The following is a 16,587-nucleotide window of genomic DNA, read 5'->3' as shown; positions in this document are numbered from 1 at the left end:
TACGACGGCACTGAAAAAAAGTGACATGATCGTTTTTCATGCTTACCACTGTTGGGGCATCCCCATGGCCACGTGATCAGAATTCAGACACTTGGCGACTGGCTCGTATTTATGACGGTCGTAGTGTCACTGGGTCCTGTGATCCACTTTTGCGACCTTCCGAGAAGGAAAGTCAATGAGGAAGCCAGATTCGCTTAACAACTGTGTTACCAAACTTATCTGTGGTGATTCGCTTAACAACCAGGTTACTGGCTTGCAGTGATTCACTGAACAACAGTGACACCAAGTCGTAAAATGGGGCAAAAACTCACTTAATAAATAAGTTTCACTTAGGGCAACAAACAGTTTGGGCTCAGTTGTGTCGTAACCTACCATTGAGCAGCAGCAATAGAGGAAGAAGCTGCAGGCATCCTGGAGGGTTGGAGTAACCCTTGAGTAACAAAGGCAAGACGCCATGCTTCTGGATTTTTCCCCAAGAAGACCACACATATAGAAAATATAAAATGACTAGCTGGATAGCCGTGCTTCCCGACAAAAATATGTGACTGGGCAATGTAGGAGAAATCTGGTTCACTCCGGTTCAATCCGTTGGCTCAGTGATTGAAACAGATAAGGGAATATCGCTCCTTCCGCCTTGAGTTCGGAAGCCGTTCCATAGGTGGAAGGTGTAGACATTTTGGTGAGGTACCGACGTTTAGTACTATAAGGAGTCCCAGACTGCTCCTGAGTGAAGGAGTGGAATGTCTGCCAGTTTGAACTGAGGTAACGAAATATGAAACGACTGGCAGTTGGAACAGAGTTCTTTTCAAGTGGGGAGGGGGAGTAGAACGTCTAACTCCTCAGCATCAGAGCGTGTTAATAATAATGTAAGAAATACTAATGATCTGAGGATCATTTTGAAAAATCCTTTCTTAGCGAGCACCTAGAAGCCAAGAGGACACATACAGGCCAAATTTCCAGTTTGTAGGCTTTACGGTTCTGGAGATTCCGTGATGAGTGGGTGGTACTTGGCTTTTATAGATATAGACGAGTGATGGCTTCACTTCTAAGCAATGGAATGAACAAGAGGAAGAACTTTTCCCAAATCTTGTTTATTACAGAAAAACTACGCATTACAAACAAAATCCTAAAACACACAAATCGTGAAAAAGGGCAAAGCGCCGAGGGGAGTATATTGTAGGCAATACTGCATGGATAATCTGGAGATTACCAATAGTTACAGAAAACAGAGAAGGAAAGCTGGCTGGTCAGCAGCAGAAGCAAGTACAGGATTCACATTTGGGTTGTGTGAAAACCGACAACTTATTCAGACTCAGTCTCTGGACCGATTCAGGCGAGAGAAATAACCCAAGTATAGTAACCTACCGGTTAGCCAGGCTAGTATGAACAATGCAAGAGACATTCATGTATTCAAAGGATTTAGTTACAAGCTAGCTTTATAAATGCTTTCAACATTAATACTGTGTAAACCATAGCTATGTATAAAATATATAAATATATATATATATAAAAAAAGAGAATATTGTTTTATTATTTCATGTATACAAATGGCAAGATACTGATGGCATGAAGACCAAATACAAAACAAAACCATTTTTTCTTAAGCCCGCTGATCACCGGCTAATATTTCCACCAATCAATCAAATCTTACGATAATCATAGACCAGGACAGACCACCATTTTGCAAATTGCTCTGTTTACCTTCAAAGTTTTTCATCTCTTATGCCAGGTTTCTGTACCGGATTGAGGCTTAGAAGCTTGTTTATACGTGACCAAAAAACAGCTAAGAATCAAACTAACCTGGCATGCAGGAGACTAATGCAGGGGTCTCCAACCTTCCTGGATGAGGAACTCTGGGAGTTGAAGTCCACAAGCCTTTAAAGTGGCCAAGGTTGGAGACCCCTGCCCTAATGTGTCCTAAGACTTTGAAAGTAAAACCGCGAACACAACAACAACATAAAATTAAGTCACGGTCCATAAAGGTAGTCATTGATTTACAACACTGGTGTAGGGACTGTTCAAAGTTAATGGCATTGAAAAAAAGGAACAACCAGTCCAGTTAAAATAGAATACTGGTGGTTGGACAGTAATGGAAAGAGGATGTTTTTAAGTGCTCTACTTATAAGTGATAAGCAAAGATGGTGTGTCTATCAAACTACTTTAACTGTAGGTACACATCTGAGTAGCATATAAAAGGTAAAGATTCCCCTCGCACATATATGCTAGTTGTTCCTGACTCTAGGGGACAGTGCTCATTTCCGTTTCAAACCCAGAGCCAAGTGCTGTCTGAAGACGTCTCCGTGGTCATGTGACCAGCACAACTAAATGCCGAAGGCGCACGGAACGCTGTTCCCTTCCCACCAAAGCTGCTCCCTATTTTTCTACTTGCATTTTTTACGTGCTTTCGAGCTGCTAGGTTGGCAGAAGCTGGGACAAGTCACGGGAGCTCACTCCGTTACACGGCGCTAGGGATTCGAATCACCAACCTTCTGATCGACAAGCTCAGCGTCTTAGCCCCCGAGCCACTGCGTCCCTGTGTAGCATATATCAATGCATTATACCCTAATAACAAACACTGGCATCCTTCTGTGGCAGAGTTACTTTTCTACTTAATACTGACAACTGTACAAATACCTGGATAGAATCAAGATTTGAGCAAAGATCTATTTCTCCCCCCCCTCAAAAAAGTTACATTATTAGTATGTTCTACAAAAAGTTCTTCTGCAGAGTGAAAAGATAACCAAGTATAAAATCTATACAGAATTTTCAACAACCTTTTTTTTAAAGAGTGCAATTTGATTCTCTGTTCTTGGAAAGCAAGGCATTGGAGGCTGTTTGATGAACTGGAGACAGTTCAGGTGATTGGAATCGAAGGCGAGTTCTGAACAAACTCGACGTTTGTTTGTTTTCCCCCCAAATGGTTAATTCAGGTTTCGTTCTCTAATGGGAGGACACCTTTCACTTCTTAGAACTAAAAATTAAGGCAATTGAAATTATTTTCAAATCCTGCACTAAAATCTCCCAAATGCAAACATCACCTTGCACAATAAAAATTAGGAAAAATCAGGTTGAACATGAGGCTTCCTTCGCACTGGTAACATTCCTTCTGACTTCTTTAGCAAACTACTGTGGGAAGAGAGAGTAGTTAAGAGGGGAGAGAAAAGAGCTACATGGGCCCTCCTAGCAGTTGGAAGAATGCATGTTCCCCAGCTGGCCAGCAGCCAACATCAGGATGTCTTTCTTCTCCTTGTGAAATCTCAGCTCCTTTCCGGCTAGCCGAGCTTCGTCCAGTTCACGCTCGGTCGAGGCCAGCTCCCTGGAAAGGGCCCCTGGGATGTTCTGCTCCCGGTTGACCCAATCCGTTGCCATCTGGTTCCGTATATCATCATCCAGAGCACGATGGGAGTAGTGTGACAGCACCTCCTGGTGGGGGAAGAAAGAGGACATGAATGAATGAATGGGGAAAGGAGGTCTTCCAGAAAGCAGAACCAGCTCTTGTGGCCCAGCAGTGGAGCTGGCAGCCGATTCGGAGAGTGAGGAGGTTGGGGAGGAACCTGGGCCAGTCCTGGGGAAGGCTCTGAGGAGGCCTCTGTGTCAGAGGCAGAGAGGGGGCAAGGGCTGTCTGACAGTTATCAGCTGCCTTCAGAGTCAGACATCAGTGAGGCAGACGAACAGCTGGAGCCTGTTCTCAGTGTGCGCATGCACAGAGTTGCCAGAGGAAGGGAACAGCTAAGGAACAAGGGTCAACTTGGGAGTAAGGCTACAGGGGGACAATGAATGGCCCCTCCCAGAGGAAATAAGAGAGTCTCTTAGACTCTCTGAGACCAAGTTCTGCAGATATTGGCCTGGCAGCTCTCCAAGCCAGATGAGGTCTGTGACCATAAATCCTCCCTCGAAAGACTTTGCTGGATGTGAAAGAGCAGAATTCACAGGAAATTAATAAAAGGGGTTTTTGTCGGGACAACAAGGAGTTTGCTTCATGCTCTCGGGAAGCCTCGGTCAGGACATCAGGAAAGAAGTCTCTCTCTCTCCAGTCAGGCAGACGGCTTCGTGCCGTAAACTGCCCTTCAAATAACTCGTACAAAAATATGGAACAGCAAGTGACTGTCATGGCTGCCATTCTGGTTTTGCTGCTGCTTCGCTTTGCCTTTTGCCAGCCTGGCATAGCAACGGTGGGAGGGGGGGAGGGAAGAGATTGGAATGTGTGTGTTGGGGAGGGATTGGGATTGAAGCAGAGCCGGCCCTGAGATGAGGAGCACAAGCAGAAGGCCAACAAAAGGAATGTGGCGATGGGAAAGGCTCGCACACTGGGTCCGTTTCCAAAACAACGATTGAGGATTTTCAATTGGATAGTGATGGATTACAGAAGGGGGGGGGGGAGGAGGCGAAAAGGAAAGTTAACTGCAGCGTTTTTGTGCCTAGCCGACCGATCCTGTCTGCTCTAATCTCTTAACTCAGTGTTTCTCAACCTTGGCAAATTGAAGATGTCCGGACTTCAACTCCCAGAATTCCCCAGCCAGCATTCGCTGGCTGGGGAATTCTGGGAGTTAAAGTCCGGACATCTTCGAGATGCCAAGGTTGAGAAACACTGTCTTAACTGCTTTATTGTCAGTAAAGTGCAGGTAGTCCTCAACGTACAACCCCAGTTGAGCCCAAAGTTTCTATTCTGTGAGACATTTTAATGTGAATTTTGCCCCCGTCTTTTCTTGCCGCAGTTGTTAAGTGAAACATCGCAATTGATATGTGAACAGTGCGGTTGTTAAGCGGAACTGGCTCCCCCATTGACTTTGCCTCTTGGAAGGTCGCAAAAGGGGAATCACACGACCTTGGGACATGCAGCAACAGTCGTAAGTATGAACCAGTGGCCAAGCATCTGAATTCTGATCAGGTGGCCATGGGGACGCGGCAACGGTCGTAAGTGTGAAAAACGGTCTTGAGTAACTTTTTTTCAGTGAGGTTGTGACTCTAAACGGTCACTAAGTGAGCTGTTGTAAGTCGAGGACTACCTCTATACTCCTGGGAAAAGAAAGGAAACCTTTGCTGATTACTTGACGCTAGGCAGAATCTGACTGTGACTGACGGAGGAATTGGAGCCACGTTATACAAAGAAGAGAAAGAAAAATAGTTTCTGGGCAAGTAAGTACAGGTAGTCCTCGACCTACGACCACAATTGATCCCGACATTTTGTGTTGCTAAGCAAGAAATTTGTTAAGTGAGCTTTGCCCCATTTTACGCCTTTTCTGGCCACATTTGTGAAGCGAATCATTGCAGCTGTTAAATCAGTAAGTCAATCTGGCTTCCCCATCAACTTCACTTGTCGTAAAGTCACAAAGGGGGACCCCGGGACACTGCAACCGTCGTAAGTATGAATCAGTCGCCAAAAGCCTGGATTTTTGGATCACGTGACCACGGGGAGGCTGCAAAGGCCGTAACGCTGAAAAGCTCACTTTTTTTCCAGTGCCGTCGTAACTCTGGTCACTAAACGAACTGTTGTAAGACGAGGACTACCTGTCCCTCGTTGCTAAAAGCCTATTCTCAATCTTTATTTCAATCAAGGATTGACAAAGGGAACTACGTCCAAACTAAAGATTCCTTCTGGCTTAAAGAAAGGGAGTAAAATCCACACATTTCTCCAAGCCGTTGGTTGCTTGGTTTTCTACAGAGACCAAAACGGCTTTTTTTCTGTGCTGCATTAAAAGAGAGGGAGGAGAACCTGCGGCTCTCCAGGTGGTCCTGAGTTCCAACAGTTTCAGGAAGCTGATAGCAAAGATGCTCGGCAATGCCAGGTGGCGCCTCGGCTCTTCTGTCCACCGCCAGGGACAGGCACAAAAAAAATCTGCAGGTCCCTGGAACGAACCTACCTGTCGTGAACATTGCCTCTCTCGCATGGCTTTCAGGCTGCCGTTCCAGTGGAGTAGCTGGAAAACTGTCATCAGTTCCTGCCAAGGGAAAGCAGGACAAATCTGAGCATTGTTATCAGCAGACAAAAGGCACGGCTCGGCGTTCCCAAAGCCATTCCATCTCCCCTTGAGCGTTGCTCCCCTTAATATTTGTGCCCTTCAGGTTGTTAACATAAAAGCTACTGAGTGATGCATCGTTCAACAATATGTGGAGGTTTCCCTTTTTTTTAAAAAAAAAAAAATCCAATTCTGATAATGTCAGTAACAGATTTTCGGTTTACCATCAAATGAATCCACTGTTAATTCCTGAAGCATTTATTATAAAGCAGAGGTGTTAAACTCTCTTGTGGCCCACCACTGGCCAGCAGAGCTGGCAACAGATTCGGACAGTGAGGAGGTTGGGGAGGAACCTGGGCCAGCCCTGGAGTCTGGGGAAAGCTCTGAGGAGGGCTCTGTGTCGGAGGCAGAGAGGGAGCCAGGGCCATATGCCAGTTATCAGCTGCCTTCGGAGTCAGACATCTGTGAGGCAGACGAACAGCTGGAGCCTGTTCCCAGAGTTGCCAGACAAAGGGAACAGCTAAGGAACAAGGGTCGACTTGGGAGTAAGGCCACAGGTGGACTTCCCCAGAGGGAATAAAAGAGGAGCAACAGGGGAGTGGAATTTGCAGGTGACAATTAGTTCATTCCTGCATTCCTGCCAAGTATTGCAGCCTCCGAAAGATATTGGCTTGGCCACTCTCCAAGCCTGATAAATTCGGTAATTGCGAACTATCTTGAAAGACTGTGCGCTGGAGAAGAATTCACTGTAAATTAAACAAAAGGGGTTTATCGGGATGAGGACTCAGCTTTGTGCTGCTCAGGAAACCTAGGTCAGAACAAACTCAATTTCATTAAGGCTGCATTAGGGTTGTGTTTGGCACCCCTAAAGGCATTGCAACCGGCTTTTATCTTAGGCTATCTGATGATATTTCAGAATCCCGAGTTGGTCCACAGATTAGGAAGAACAATAATAATCCTACATTTCCCTGCCAATTCCACCTCTCCTGCATATTTTGCACTTCCTCTTCACAAACAGTTACTCGGAAATTAAGCCAATAGGTCAGGTTTTAGCAGCAAAAGTCTGGTTCCGATAATCCAATTAAGAATACCTGGAACTCTAACATGGATTTCCCTTTGTTGGACTCCAACATGAAGCGGAAAGCACCAATTCCTGTACTTGGATTATCTGCTTCCTCTCTGTTGCCCTGTTGGAAAGACAAACATTGTAGGTTAGGTTGGATGAGAGTAAAAGGACCATCTTTTTTGTGCAAGGAGGATTCCTACTTTAAGAAGAGTTTTCACAGAGCCGTAGTTTTTGGAAGTTAGTTCTATAAATATATGAATATTCCATAGGCTGTGATGGAGGTAGTGCTTAACTTATGACTGGTTGCTTAGGAACATCCAAAGTTACAACTGGCAACCTCTCAAAAAAGGGGGACTTACAACCTGGATTTGAAGTTCGCTTAACAAATTTTATGGGTTCACTTAACAATTGTCAGGAGGAAGAAGTCAGGAACTATGATAGAATTCAAAATACCACAAATTGATTTCATGCTATTGATACATAAGAATCTGAACTACTAACGGTCAAAGCAAATTGGAACCAGATAACAGACTTGGGAGGGTGGGGAGGGGCTGAACTTAGGACTCTTACAGGAACAAAGAGACTCCAAACTGATGATGTGTTTGACCCTATTGTACACACACTTATAACTGGGAGAAATACACAACAATGGTTAAGTGACTTAGAGAGCCTAGAGAGCTGTTTAGAGGCCTTGCCAATAAAGGATTCCAGAAGGGTTCATAAAGATTTTTGATTTTTTTTTACAACTGTTTCCCTACTAATTACAGGACCTTCAAAAGCAGTGATCAGCAACTGGTGGTCCATGGATCACTGGTGGTCTGCAAGAAAATTTTAGTGGTCTGCAGAAAAATTATTTGCATTTTTTATATTGCACTAAGTCAGGGGTCCTCAGACTACGGCCCCTGGGCTGGATACGTGCAATGAACGCTTGTGTTGCTGCAGAGAGTCTCCCCCTTCGGGGTCTTTTTGTGGGGGTCAGAAGGGGACAGAAATTCTGATTTTTGGCTCTGCTTCAGCCTCCTGGTGTGGGGCTTTGGGCGAAGGCTGGAGGGAAGTGCTGCTGGTGGCGAAGGGCTGGAGGGCCTCGTTCCAGTGGGGCTGCATCACGGGTTGGAACTGGCTGACCATCTCAGTCCACTGAGCCTCCAGGCGCCAGGACCTGGCCTTGCACTCCCACAGGTCTTCCCTCTGCTTGGAAAGCCTATGCTCGTAGTCCTCAGTGAGGTGCTTCTGCTGAGCCTCCTTCTCGGTCAGATCCAATTTGAACTGTTTTGCCAACTCTTTCTCCTGGTGGCTGCTTAGCTCCAACAACTGCTTCCTGTTAGGGCCCTAAGGAGCCTGGAAGGGCAGGGAAGAGTGGCTAGGAGGGAAGGGGTGAATAGAGATCAGCAATGTGCCCCTTGACATTGAGTTGGCCACGCCCACCCAGTCACACACACCCACCTAGCCATGCCCACCCACCCAGTCATTAGGCAGATCATATTAGTGGTCCATGGGATTTAAAATTATGCATGTCCCTGAGGTCCAAAAGGTGGATGGCCCCTGTTCAAAAGCACTTACGTTAAAGCATGCCAAAGCCTCCAGGACACTTTTCTCAATAAAGTCATCCGTGATTCTACGGGATGGATGTTCATTGAAGACTGAATTCATCAGTGCAATTTTGGCAGCACTTCTCCTGGCTTCTGCTTTCGTCGGACAAAACTGAGGTGGGGTTGGAGAAGAATACAAGGCAGACATAAGAATGGAAGCTAACAAAGTAAGTTAACCAAGTTATCTCTAAATTATGCTTCAAAGGGCACTATAGAATTGCTGGTCTCTTTGATAGGTTGCAAGTGTCAGAAAGGTTTGGAAGCTCAGCATCCTAGAAAGAACCTCACAGGATGCTGAAAGTCAGCCCATATATTTACCAGGAGGGGGGGGGGGAAATGCCACAATAATATTTGTCAGTAAAATTAATTGGTTTAAAAGCAAACTCTAGGTACTTGATCCTAAAGACCCAGATCTATTTCCAAGGGTTCAGGCATTCCTGTTTATTTCAGATACCTGCTTCAAATCCCACAAACGGAATAATTTACCCCCCAAATCTCTGCGGCTTTAGGTTCTAGCTGTTAAGGCCAGGATTTGGAATAGCTGGAAATGACAGTATTTCTGAAATTTATTGCTGATATTATGCAGTTAAAAAGTGGCACGCACTTTGAATTTTTCACATTTATCCTGCAAAGCATTACTACAACTCATAGCTTGTCTTTTCATGGAAAGAAAGACTGTTCAAAACTATAGATATTTTTCATCAATTCCACCTGACTAGGATTCCATATTTTTTTTTCCTTTTTACGACCCTGTAATTCCTTGCTTTGGGGCAACTGAATGGAGCTGAGCGTTTACTGTCCAAATGCCCTTCCTGACGCCTACACGGAGTTCACAGCAGATATTTTCTCTTTGCGCCATGATGGAGAAATATCTGTCGGCAGCTAGAATTGAACTCTCAACCTTCCGAGTGGGAGGTGAGAGTATTTAGTTCAAATCTAAGATTCCATAAGTAAGACAATCTAACCTGAAAACTGCCGAAGCAACTTCCTCCTGGTAATGTAACATAGCAAATATAAGGAGGACTGTTGGATGGGACCATCTCGTAAACCACCAGAGCGCCATTTTTAAGATCAGCACCCCGGGATTGCTTCATCTGCCAGAATTCCTGAAGTGCTTCAACAACATTGACTGAAAATAGAAAAGGAGAGAGTCTGTAAGAATATTGACAATTATTTACACAGACATCTGCAGCCGAAAGCTTTCCCGATCATTGCTGCAATTGGAGGATCCAGCGTGCTATTGCAGAAACTGATAGTCCTCAACTTACAACCAGAATCGGGTTCACTCTCATAACTGCGGAACCAGGTTGCAAATGCCCCTAGGGAAATTCATCATAACCCGGAATGGTCGCTTAGCGATCGGCCATAAGTCAAGGACTGATTATAGTGTAGAACACTCCTCTAGGATGTCCACACAGCTTCTACAATTCATACACAGACACTACAATTTTTAAATAATAACTAGAAGATATTAGTACAGTCTTTTGGAATCAAACAGAAAACTCAAAAATAAGGATTACTAATCAACTGGAAAATGCTGGACATTCAGGTTGTCCGCGATGTACAACACAATTGAGCCTAAGATTTCTGTTGCTAAGTGAAACATTTGCTAAGTTAGTTTTGCCCCATTTTATGATTTTTCTTGTCACTGTTGTTAAGTGAATCGCTGCAGTTGTTAAATTAGTAACAGGATTGTTAAGTGAATCTGGCTTTCCTGTTGACTTTGTTTGACAGAAGGTCGCAAAAGAGGATCACGTGACCCCAGGACACTGCGACCGTCATTAATACGAACCAGTTGCCAAGCATCTGAATTTTGATCACGTGATCACGGGGAAGCTGTGATGGTCGTAAGTGTGAAAAACAGACATAAGTCATTTTTTTTCAGTGCGGCTGTGACCTTCTGACAAATTTTGGGTTCAATTACAGTTGTAAGTCAAGGATTACCTGCATGCTAAATATTTATGAATCCTAAGCAACGGAAGAAACACTAGCCTTTAACTGGAAAGTACAGCTCCTCCATCTATGAAAATCGCCCCGTGAAGCAGGAAAGCTTTTGATACCAAAAATAATAATCTAAAAATGCTCCTGAAAAAAAGCATTTCTTTTCTACACTTCCTGCTACCAAAGTGCAAATGTTTACAGTCAGAAGTTAAACTGTGTTATTTATAAACATTGTTTACTCTCTTGGTCCCAAACTCTCTGGTCTTTGCCTTGCGTATGACACACATCTGACTTGGGTATTTAAGAAGAAAGAGTAAATGATTCCATATGGCCTTGCAGGCTTTTCAGAGCCAGAAAACCAGCTCTAAGCTAAACTACAGACTGCCTGGCAAGCATTTACTGTTTAAAAATGTACAAAACAGCATCCATTGGGATGCTACTCAACAACAGCCACTCCAACAATTATAGCCAATGACCTCAATGTGGAAACAGTGGAAGTTTTTTTCTCCTTACAATTGTATAAAACACTTTAATATATATTTCCTCTATTCTTACATGTATTTCTTAAAACAATCAAATAGGTTTTGAGAAAATAATTTGAGAGAACTTTACAGAACAAATAGTTTGCAGTCCAAACTTGAATAAGCTTTCTTGTAGCCAAGTATAAGCAGAAACAAAGGCTATCATAAAATAAGGCTATTTTGAGAAAAGGATTTTATTAATAGAGAATTCTGAAAGATAAAAACCCTCCTTTTGCCAACTAAAATATACATAAAACTTTCAGGCATGAAGTCCCAGAAGTTAAATTATTAGATCCCCACAAAATATTACGTTTTAGCTGGTATAATTTTTGTGTGATGTTGAAAATATAAAGAAAATGTTCATAAATTATGCTGATAACAAAGTTAAAATCATCCACTCCTTTAACTGGCTTCCATCTTCAAAAAACTAGAGACTCCAATCAGCCTGACCTCAATACCTGGGAAGATCCTGGAAAAGATAACCAAGCAACAGACCTGCAAACACCTAGAAGCAAGCAAAGTTATAACCAGAAGCCAACATGGGTTTGTCCAAAAACAGATCATGCCAAACCTTAAGTCATTCTTTGACAAAGTGACTAAATTAGTAGTGGATTTCAGTAAGGCACTTGATAAAGTAGACCGCAACCTACTTCCTGGTAAGCTAAAAAAATGTGGGATAGACGGCATCACCACCAAATGGATTTGTAACTGGCTAACCAACCACACTCAACATGTAGCTTAATGGAACTACATGTACATAGAGATAGTGAAAAGAGCTGTGGAGTACCTAAAGGAGAGGAAACTAATCAAAGAAAGGACCACACTAGAACCCAAGGAAAAAGTTTCCTGACAATTAATCAGTGGAACAGCTTCCAGAATTGTGAGTGCTCAATCACTGGAAGTTTTTAAGAACAGACTGGACAGGCATTTGTCTGTAATGGCATAGGGTCTCCTGCTTGAGCAGGGGGTCAGACCAGAAGACCTCCAAGGTCCCTTCCTACTTTGTTTTTCTACTATTCTCTTAACTGAAGGTTTTTGCTCCAAACTCTCAGGAGGGAAACCCATGCAATTGTCAGGCGCAAAAGATCAGCTCCACATGTGAATGTTCAATTAAACAGATTTATTGTTACCCATGCCTTATTCACAGGGGTATTTTCAACTATAGGTAGTCCTTGATTTACAACAGTTCACTTAGTGACCGTTCAAAGTTACAACGGCACTAGGAATAATCACTTATGACCATTTTTCTCACGACCGTTGCAGCATCCCCATGGCCATGTGATTTACGTTCAGATGCTTGACAACTGGTTCATCATTCTAGCACCTGCTCAGAGTCACAGCATGGAAATTGGACTTGGTCTGTTTGTGGCTAGGTAGTCATTCTAGGCCAGGGATGGCGAACCTTTTCGGCACAGAGTGCCAAAAAAGTGACACGGAAATGTTGCATGCGCGCTTGTCAGGACTCAACTCCGGAAAAGCCGGACTTCTGGTTTCTAGCGTGCCTGACGATCAGCTGACTAGCGTGAATGTGCAGGCTGGTTTTTGGCACTGCCACACACATGAAGGGATCCTGCTCCCGAAAAGCCAAACTTCCGGGTTCTGGCACACATGCGCACCTGGCAATCAGCTGGCCTGCAGCCATGCGTGCACTAGTTTTCAGCACTGCCGCATACGTGAAGGATAGCTGATCGTTGCATGCTCATGCATACCAGAAACCCTGAAGACAAACAGGCAAGGCTGTTCATGCTTGGCGACATAGCTTTCGCGTGCCACTTTGGGCACACGTGCCACACTGCTCTAGGCTGCTCCTTCTTTTGCCTCTGCCACGCCTACATGTGGATTCAGGATTCGTAACAGTTTCCAAGCCTCTTCTAACAATAAAAAAAAATCACACCTGCTTTTTTTGAACCTAATGTGAAAATTCTTGAGATGCTTCACCAGTTCCCTTATGGTTGCCCATCATATTTCAGGAAGTACACGTTTTTTAAAGTATGGTTAACAGCAACTTGATGCCTTAGACTTATATACCACTTTACAGTGCTTTACAGCCCTCTCTAAGTGGTTTACAGAATTGGATCCTCATTTTACCCACCCCGGGAGGACAAAAGACTGAGTCAAACCTGAGCCTGGTGAGATTTGAACTGCCAAATTGCAGGCAGCTGGCAGGCAGCAGAAGTAGCTTACAGTACTGCACTCTAACCACTGCGCCACTGTGGCTCTATATGTATATGCCTGCATTCCTCTAGCCAAGTAATCTTGTATTGAGTAAATCGTCTCTTCCTTACTAGTTATAAACATGAAAACGTAATAAAATAGAATAACTACCCAAAGTCAATAATGCAGTCTTGTTTCACAATGACTCGCATGAAAGCACTATTATTAAAGCAAGATCTCACATCAGACTGACAGAAACAAAAGCCTTTACTCAGAAGCACAGAGCTGCATCAAACAGCCTGCCAGGAAAGGAAACCTGCAATTACAATACAAAAATTTTAAAAACTCACAATTATAGGGTCCAACTTTCTGCAATCTTCAGTAAAAACCACCAAACTCTTCTTGAGATGGTCCTCTTAAAAAAAACTACAACGATGAAGAGTCACCCATAAATCAACTTGGCAGGAGTGAGTCCATACATGCTTACCTCTCTATTCTCATCTCTGCTGCCTTTATCACCAACAATGAAATGCACCCTACTCTCTATCTCAGGAGAACGGTCTCCACATTTGATAGCCCTATGGTCAGAAAAATGCCCAACATACGATCAGAAACGCAGCACAACTATTTAATGTTACACATGTTGAGAGCAGCAAAAATTGTAATTGCACAATATTGGAAAAATTAGGAAATTCCTACATAATGAAAACAAAATTAGATGGCGGAAATGGATATGTTAACGTATAAATATATAACAATAAAGGATAAAGAAGATACAGAATATTTCTTAATATGAGATTTTAGTTTAGTTTAATTTAGTTTAATAACATTGTTTTACAAATGGCTGGACTAGAAAGGTAGAAATTAGAAGTTGGAAGAATACCATCTTATACAAGTAAATGTTGTTACTATTATTGATATTATGTATAAGTAAGTTGACCCAGACAATACAATGTTTATTAAACACTCATTTATGTTAAAGAAAAATGTATAAATAAAATTCATGGGGAGGGGGGTAGAAGTGCAGCACACCAATGAGAAAAGTACTCTGCGGATGTTCAGAGGCACAGCCTTCATAAATAAACCAATGACCCCCTGCTCTAGGTCTACGACAACTCGCCATGGCCAACTCACCATGGGACAACTCACCACAGCCAGCTCTCCACAGGACAAGACTTACACTAATATTGTAGAAATAAGTCAAATAGAATCATTAAAGGATGCCAAAAGAGGTGCAAAATAAAATGTGAATGACAAAATCTAAAGTATTTTTAAAAACATTTGAAATAATTAAATTGTTGAACTGTGCTGCAATTGAGTTGTCCCATCCCACCCTGCTCCCACTTCTCTAAGGCTAAGCCATTACAGGTAGTTCATGACTTACAACCATCCATTTAGTGACCAAAGTTACAACAGTATTGGGGGGGGGGAGGAAGCAGCTAACCCCTTTTTTCATACTTCTGACCATTGCAGCATCCCCCCAGTCACGTGATCCAAATTCAGAAGCTTGGCAAACTGGTTTGTACATACGACCCTTGGTGTGTCGTAAGTCAAGAATTATCTGTAGGCAACGTAGAATAGAAATAGAAATAAGAATAGGAATAGGATAGAATAGGAATAGAGAGAATAGACTAGAATAAAATAGGAATAGAATAATAAAATAGAATAGAATAGGAGAGAATAGATTAGACTAGAATAGGAAGAGAGAATAGAATAGAATAGGAATAGAATAGAATGCAAAATGGAACAGAACAGAATAGGATAGGGCACAACAGAACAGAATAGAATATAGAATAAAGAATAGAATAAAATGCAGAATAGGATAGGACAGGACAGAATAGAATTCTGAATAGAATAGAATATGGAATGGAACGGAACAATATATAGAATAGAATCAATATAGAATAGAATCAAATTCTTTATTGGCCAAGTGTGATTGGACACACAAGGAATTTGTCTTTGGTAGAAGGAATTACAGGCAGTCCTTGACTTACGTTTCATTTAGTGACATTCAAGGTTACAACGGCACTGGAGAAAACACGCCCCATGCAGCATACCCCGAGGTCATGGGGATCAAAATTCGGACGCTTGTCCACCAGTTCACAGCTATTGACAGTCGCAATGTCCCGTCCTCATCTTTGCAGACCTTCCGACAAGCCAATGTCAGAAGGGGGGAAGCCAGATTCACTTAACCAGGGGACTAACTTTTAAGGACTGCAGGGATTGACTTAACAACACTGGTAAGAAAGGTGTTCACAAAAAATGGTCGCAAAACACCCTTCACGTGAGCACCCTTGTTCAGTGATGGAAATTTGCTCTGTGTGTGTTTGTGTGTGTGTGTGTGTGTGTCGGTCGTAAGTCGAGGACTACGGGTATTTGACAGTTCTCCAGACTTTCCCCCCTAACCGTTTGTGTGTGTATGTGTGTGTCCTCATGTGTGTGTCGATCGCTGTCATAATTCGAGGACTACTGGTATCTGATGGTTCTCCAAACTGCAACCCCTGTCCCCAGGGCTCGATGTTTGTGTGTGGGGGGGGGGATCGCGGTCGTAAGTAGAGGATTGCCGGTATCTGACGGTTCTCCAGACTCCACCCTTCCCCGTGTGTCTAAGTCGTAAGTCGAGGACTGCTCCCCAATTCGGCCCCTGTCGCGGTCGTAAGTCGAGGACTACCGGTATCTGACGTGTCTCCAGACTCCCCCCCCCCCCGCTCCCCCTTTGGCCCCTCAGCAACCCGGCCAGGAAACGAAGCTGAAGAGAGCCGGCCTTCGGCAGGAGGGTGTCGGCTCCTCACCGCGGCCGTATCCCTGCGTGTGCTTAGCGAAGCTCCGCACTACGGCCTCCACGGCCTCCCTCAGGACGGCCGGAGGGCCCCCCGCGGCTCCCGGGGGGCTGGCGGGGGCAGCGGCGACCGTCACTCCGGGCAAGAGGGAGGGCGGGAGCGGCGGCGGGGGCGGCGGCGGCCCCAAGGTGAGCGTCAGCCCGAGCGGCGGCGGGGGCGGCGGGAGAGGCGGCGCTGAGGCGGCCGAGGGAAGCGCCCCCGTCGTCACGCCGGGCCGCAGCGAGCGCAGCGTCCCTCCGACGCCCGGCTGCAGCCGCTGGACGCGGAGCGACTCCATCCCCTCCGTTGCCGACGACCAAAGCGAAGAGACGCGGAGTCGCCTCACGGGCGAGCTGTCAGTCAAGCTCTGGCCGGAGACCAATGGCAGAGCGCCTTTTCGGGCAGGAGACGGGCTTCCCCGCCCTCTTGCCCAATCGCCGTCGTGAGTCTCTCGAAAGCCAAGTGACGGACGAGTTGGGGTTGGGAGGCTCCTTGGCGAATGACTTAGCCAATGGAGATCGAGGACAGAAACAGGCGGAC

General features: G+C 44.5%; 1 protein-coding gene across 1 annotated transcript; it reads right to left on the bottom strand.

The window, feature by feature from the left end:
* Window positions 1-2,808: 2,808 nt before the first annotated feature.
* Window positions 2,809-16,478, bottom strand: LIX1L (limb and CNS expressed 1 like). The gene is made up of 6 exons (XM_032233915.1): window positions 16,021-16,478; window positions 9,578-9,741; window positions 8,584-8,724; window positions 7,049-7,144; window positions 5,862-5,939; window positions 2,809-3,423 (listed from the first exon to the last, which is right to left on the bottom strand). The coding sequence occupies exons 1-6, from the start codon at window positions 16,343-16,345 to the stop codon at window positions 3,181-3,183; spliced, it is 1,047 nt and encodes a 348-aa protein (XP_032089806.1). The 5' UTR covers window positions 16,346-16,478; the 3' UTR covers window positions 2,809-3,180.
* Between the last annotated feature and the right edge of the window lie 109 nt (window positions 16,479-16,587).

The sequence above is a fragment of the Thamnophis elegans genome, chromosome 17 (assembly GCF_009769535.1).
Source record: "Thamnophis elegans isolate rThaEle1 chromosome 17, rThaEle1.pri, whole genome shotgun sequence".
Classification (NCBI taxonomy): Eukaryota; Metazoa; Chordata; class Lepidosauria; order Squamata; family Colubridae; genus Thamnophis; species Thamnophis elegans.
Note: the sequence above shows the minus strand (reverse complement) of the source record. Positions and strands in the feature narration are given on the sequence as shown.

Excerpts from the sequence above, each read along its gene's own strand:
- LIX1L (XM_032233915.1), bottom strand. The coding sequence starts at position 16,345 with ATGGAGTCGCTCCGCGTCCAGCGGCTGCAGCCGGGCGTCGGAGGGACG. Across the intron at positions 7,145-8,583 it reads AGGCTTTGGCATGCTTTAAC|GGCAACAGAGAGGAAGCAGA; the intron begins GTAAGTGCTTTT and ends TCTTTCCAACAG. Across the intron at positions 5,940-7,048 it reads AATCCATGTTAGAGTTCCAG|GAACTGATGACAGTTTTCCA; the intron begins GTATTCTTAATT and ends TTCCCTTGGCAG.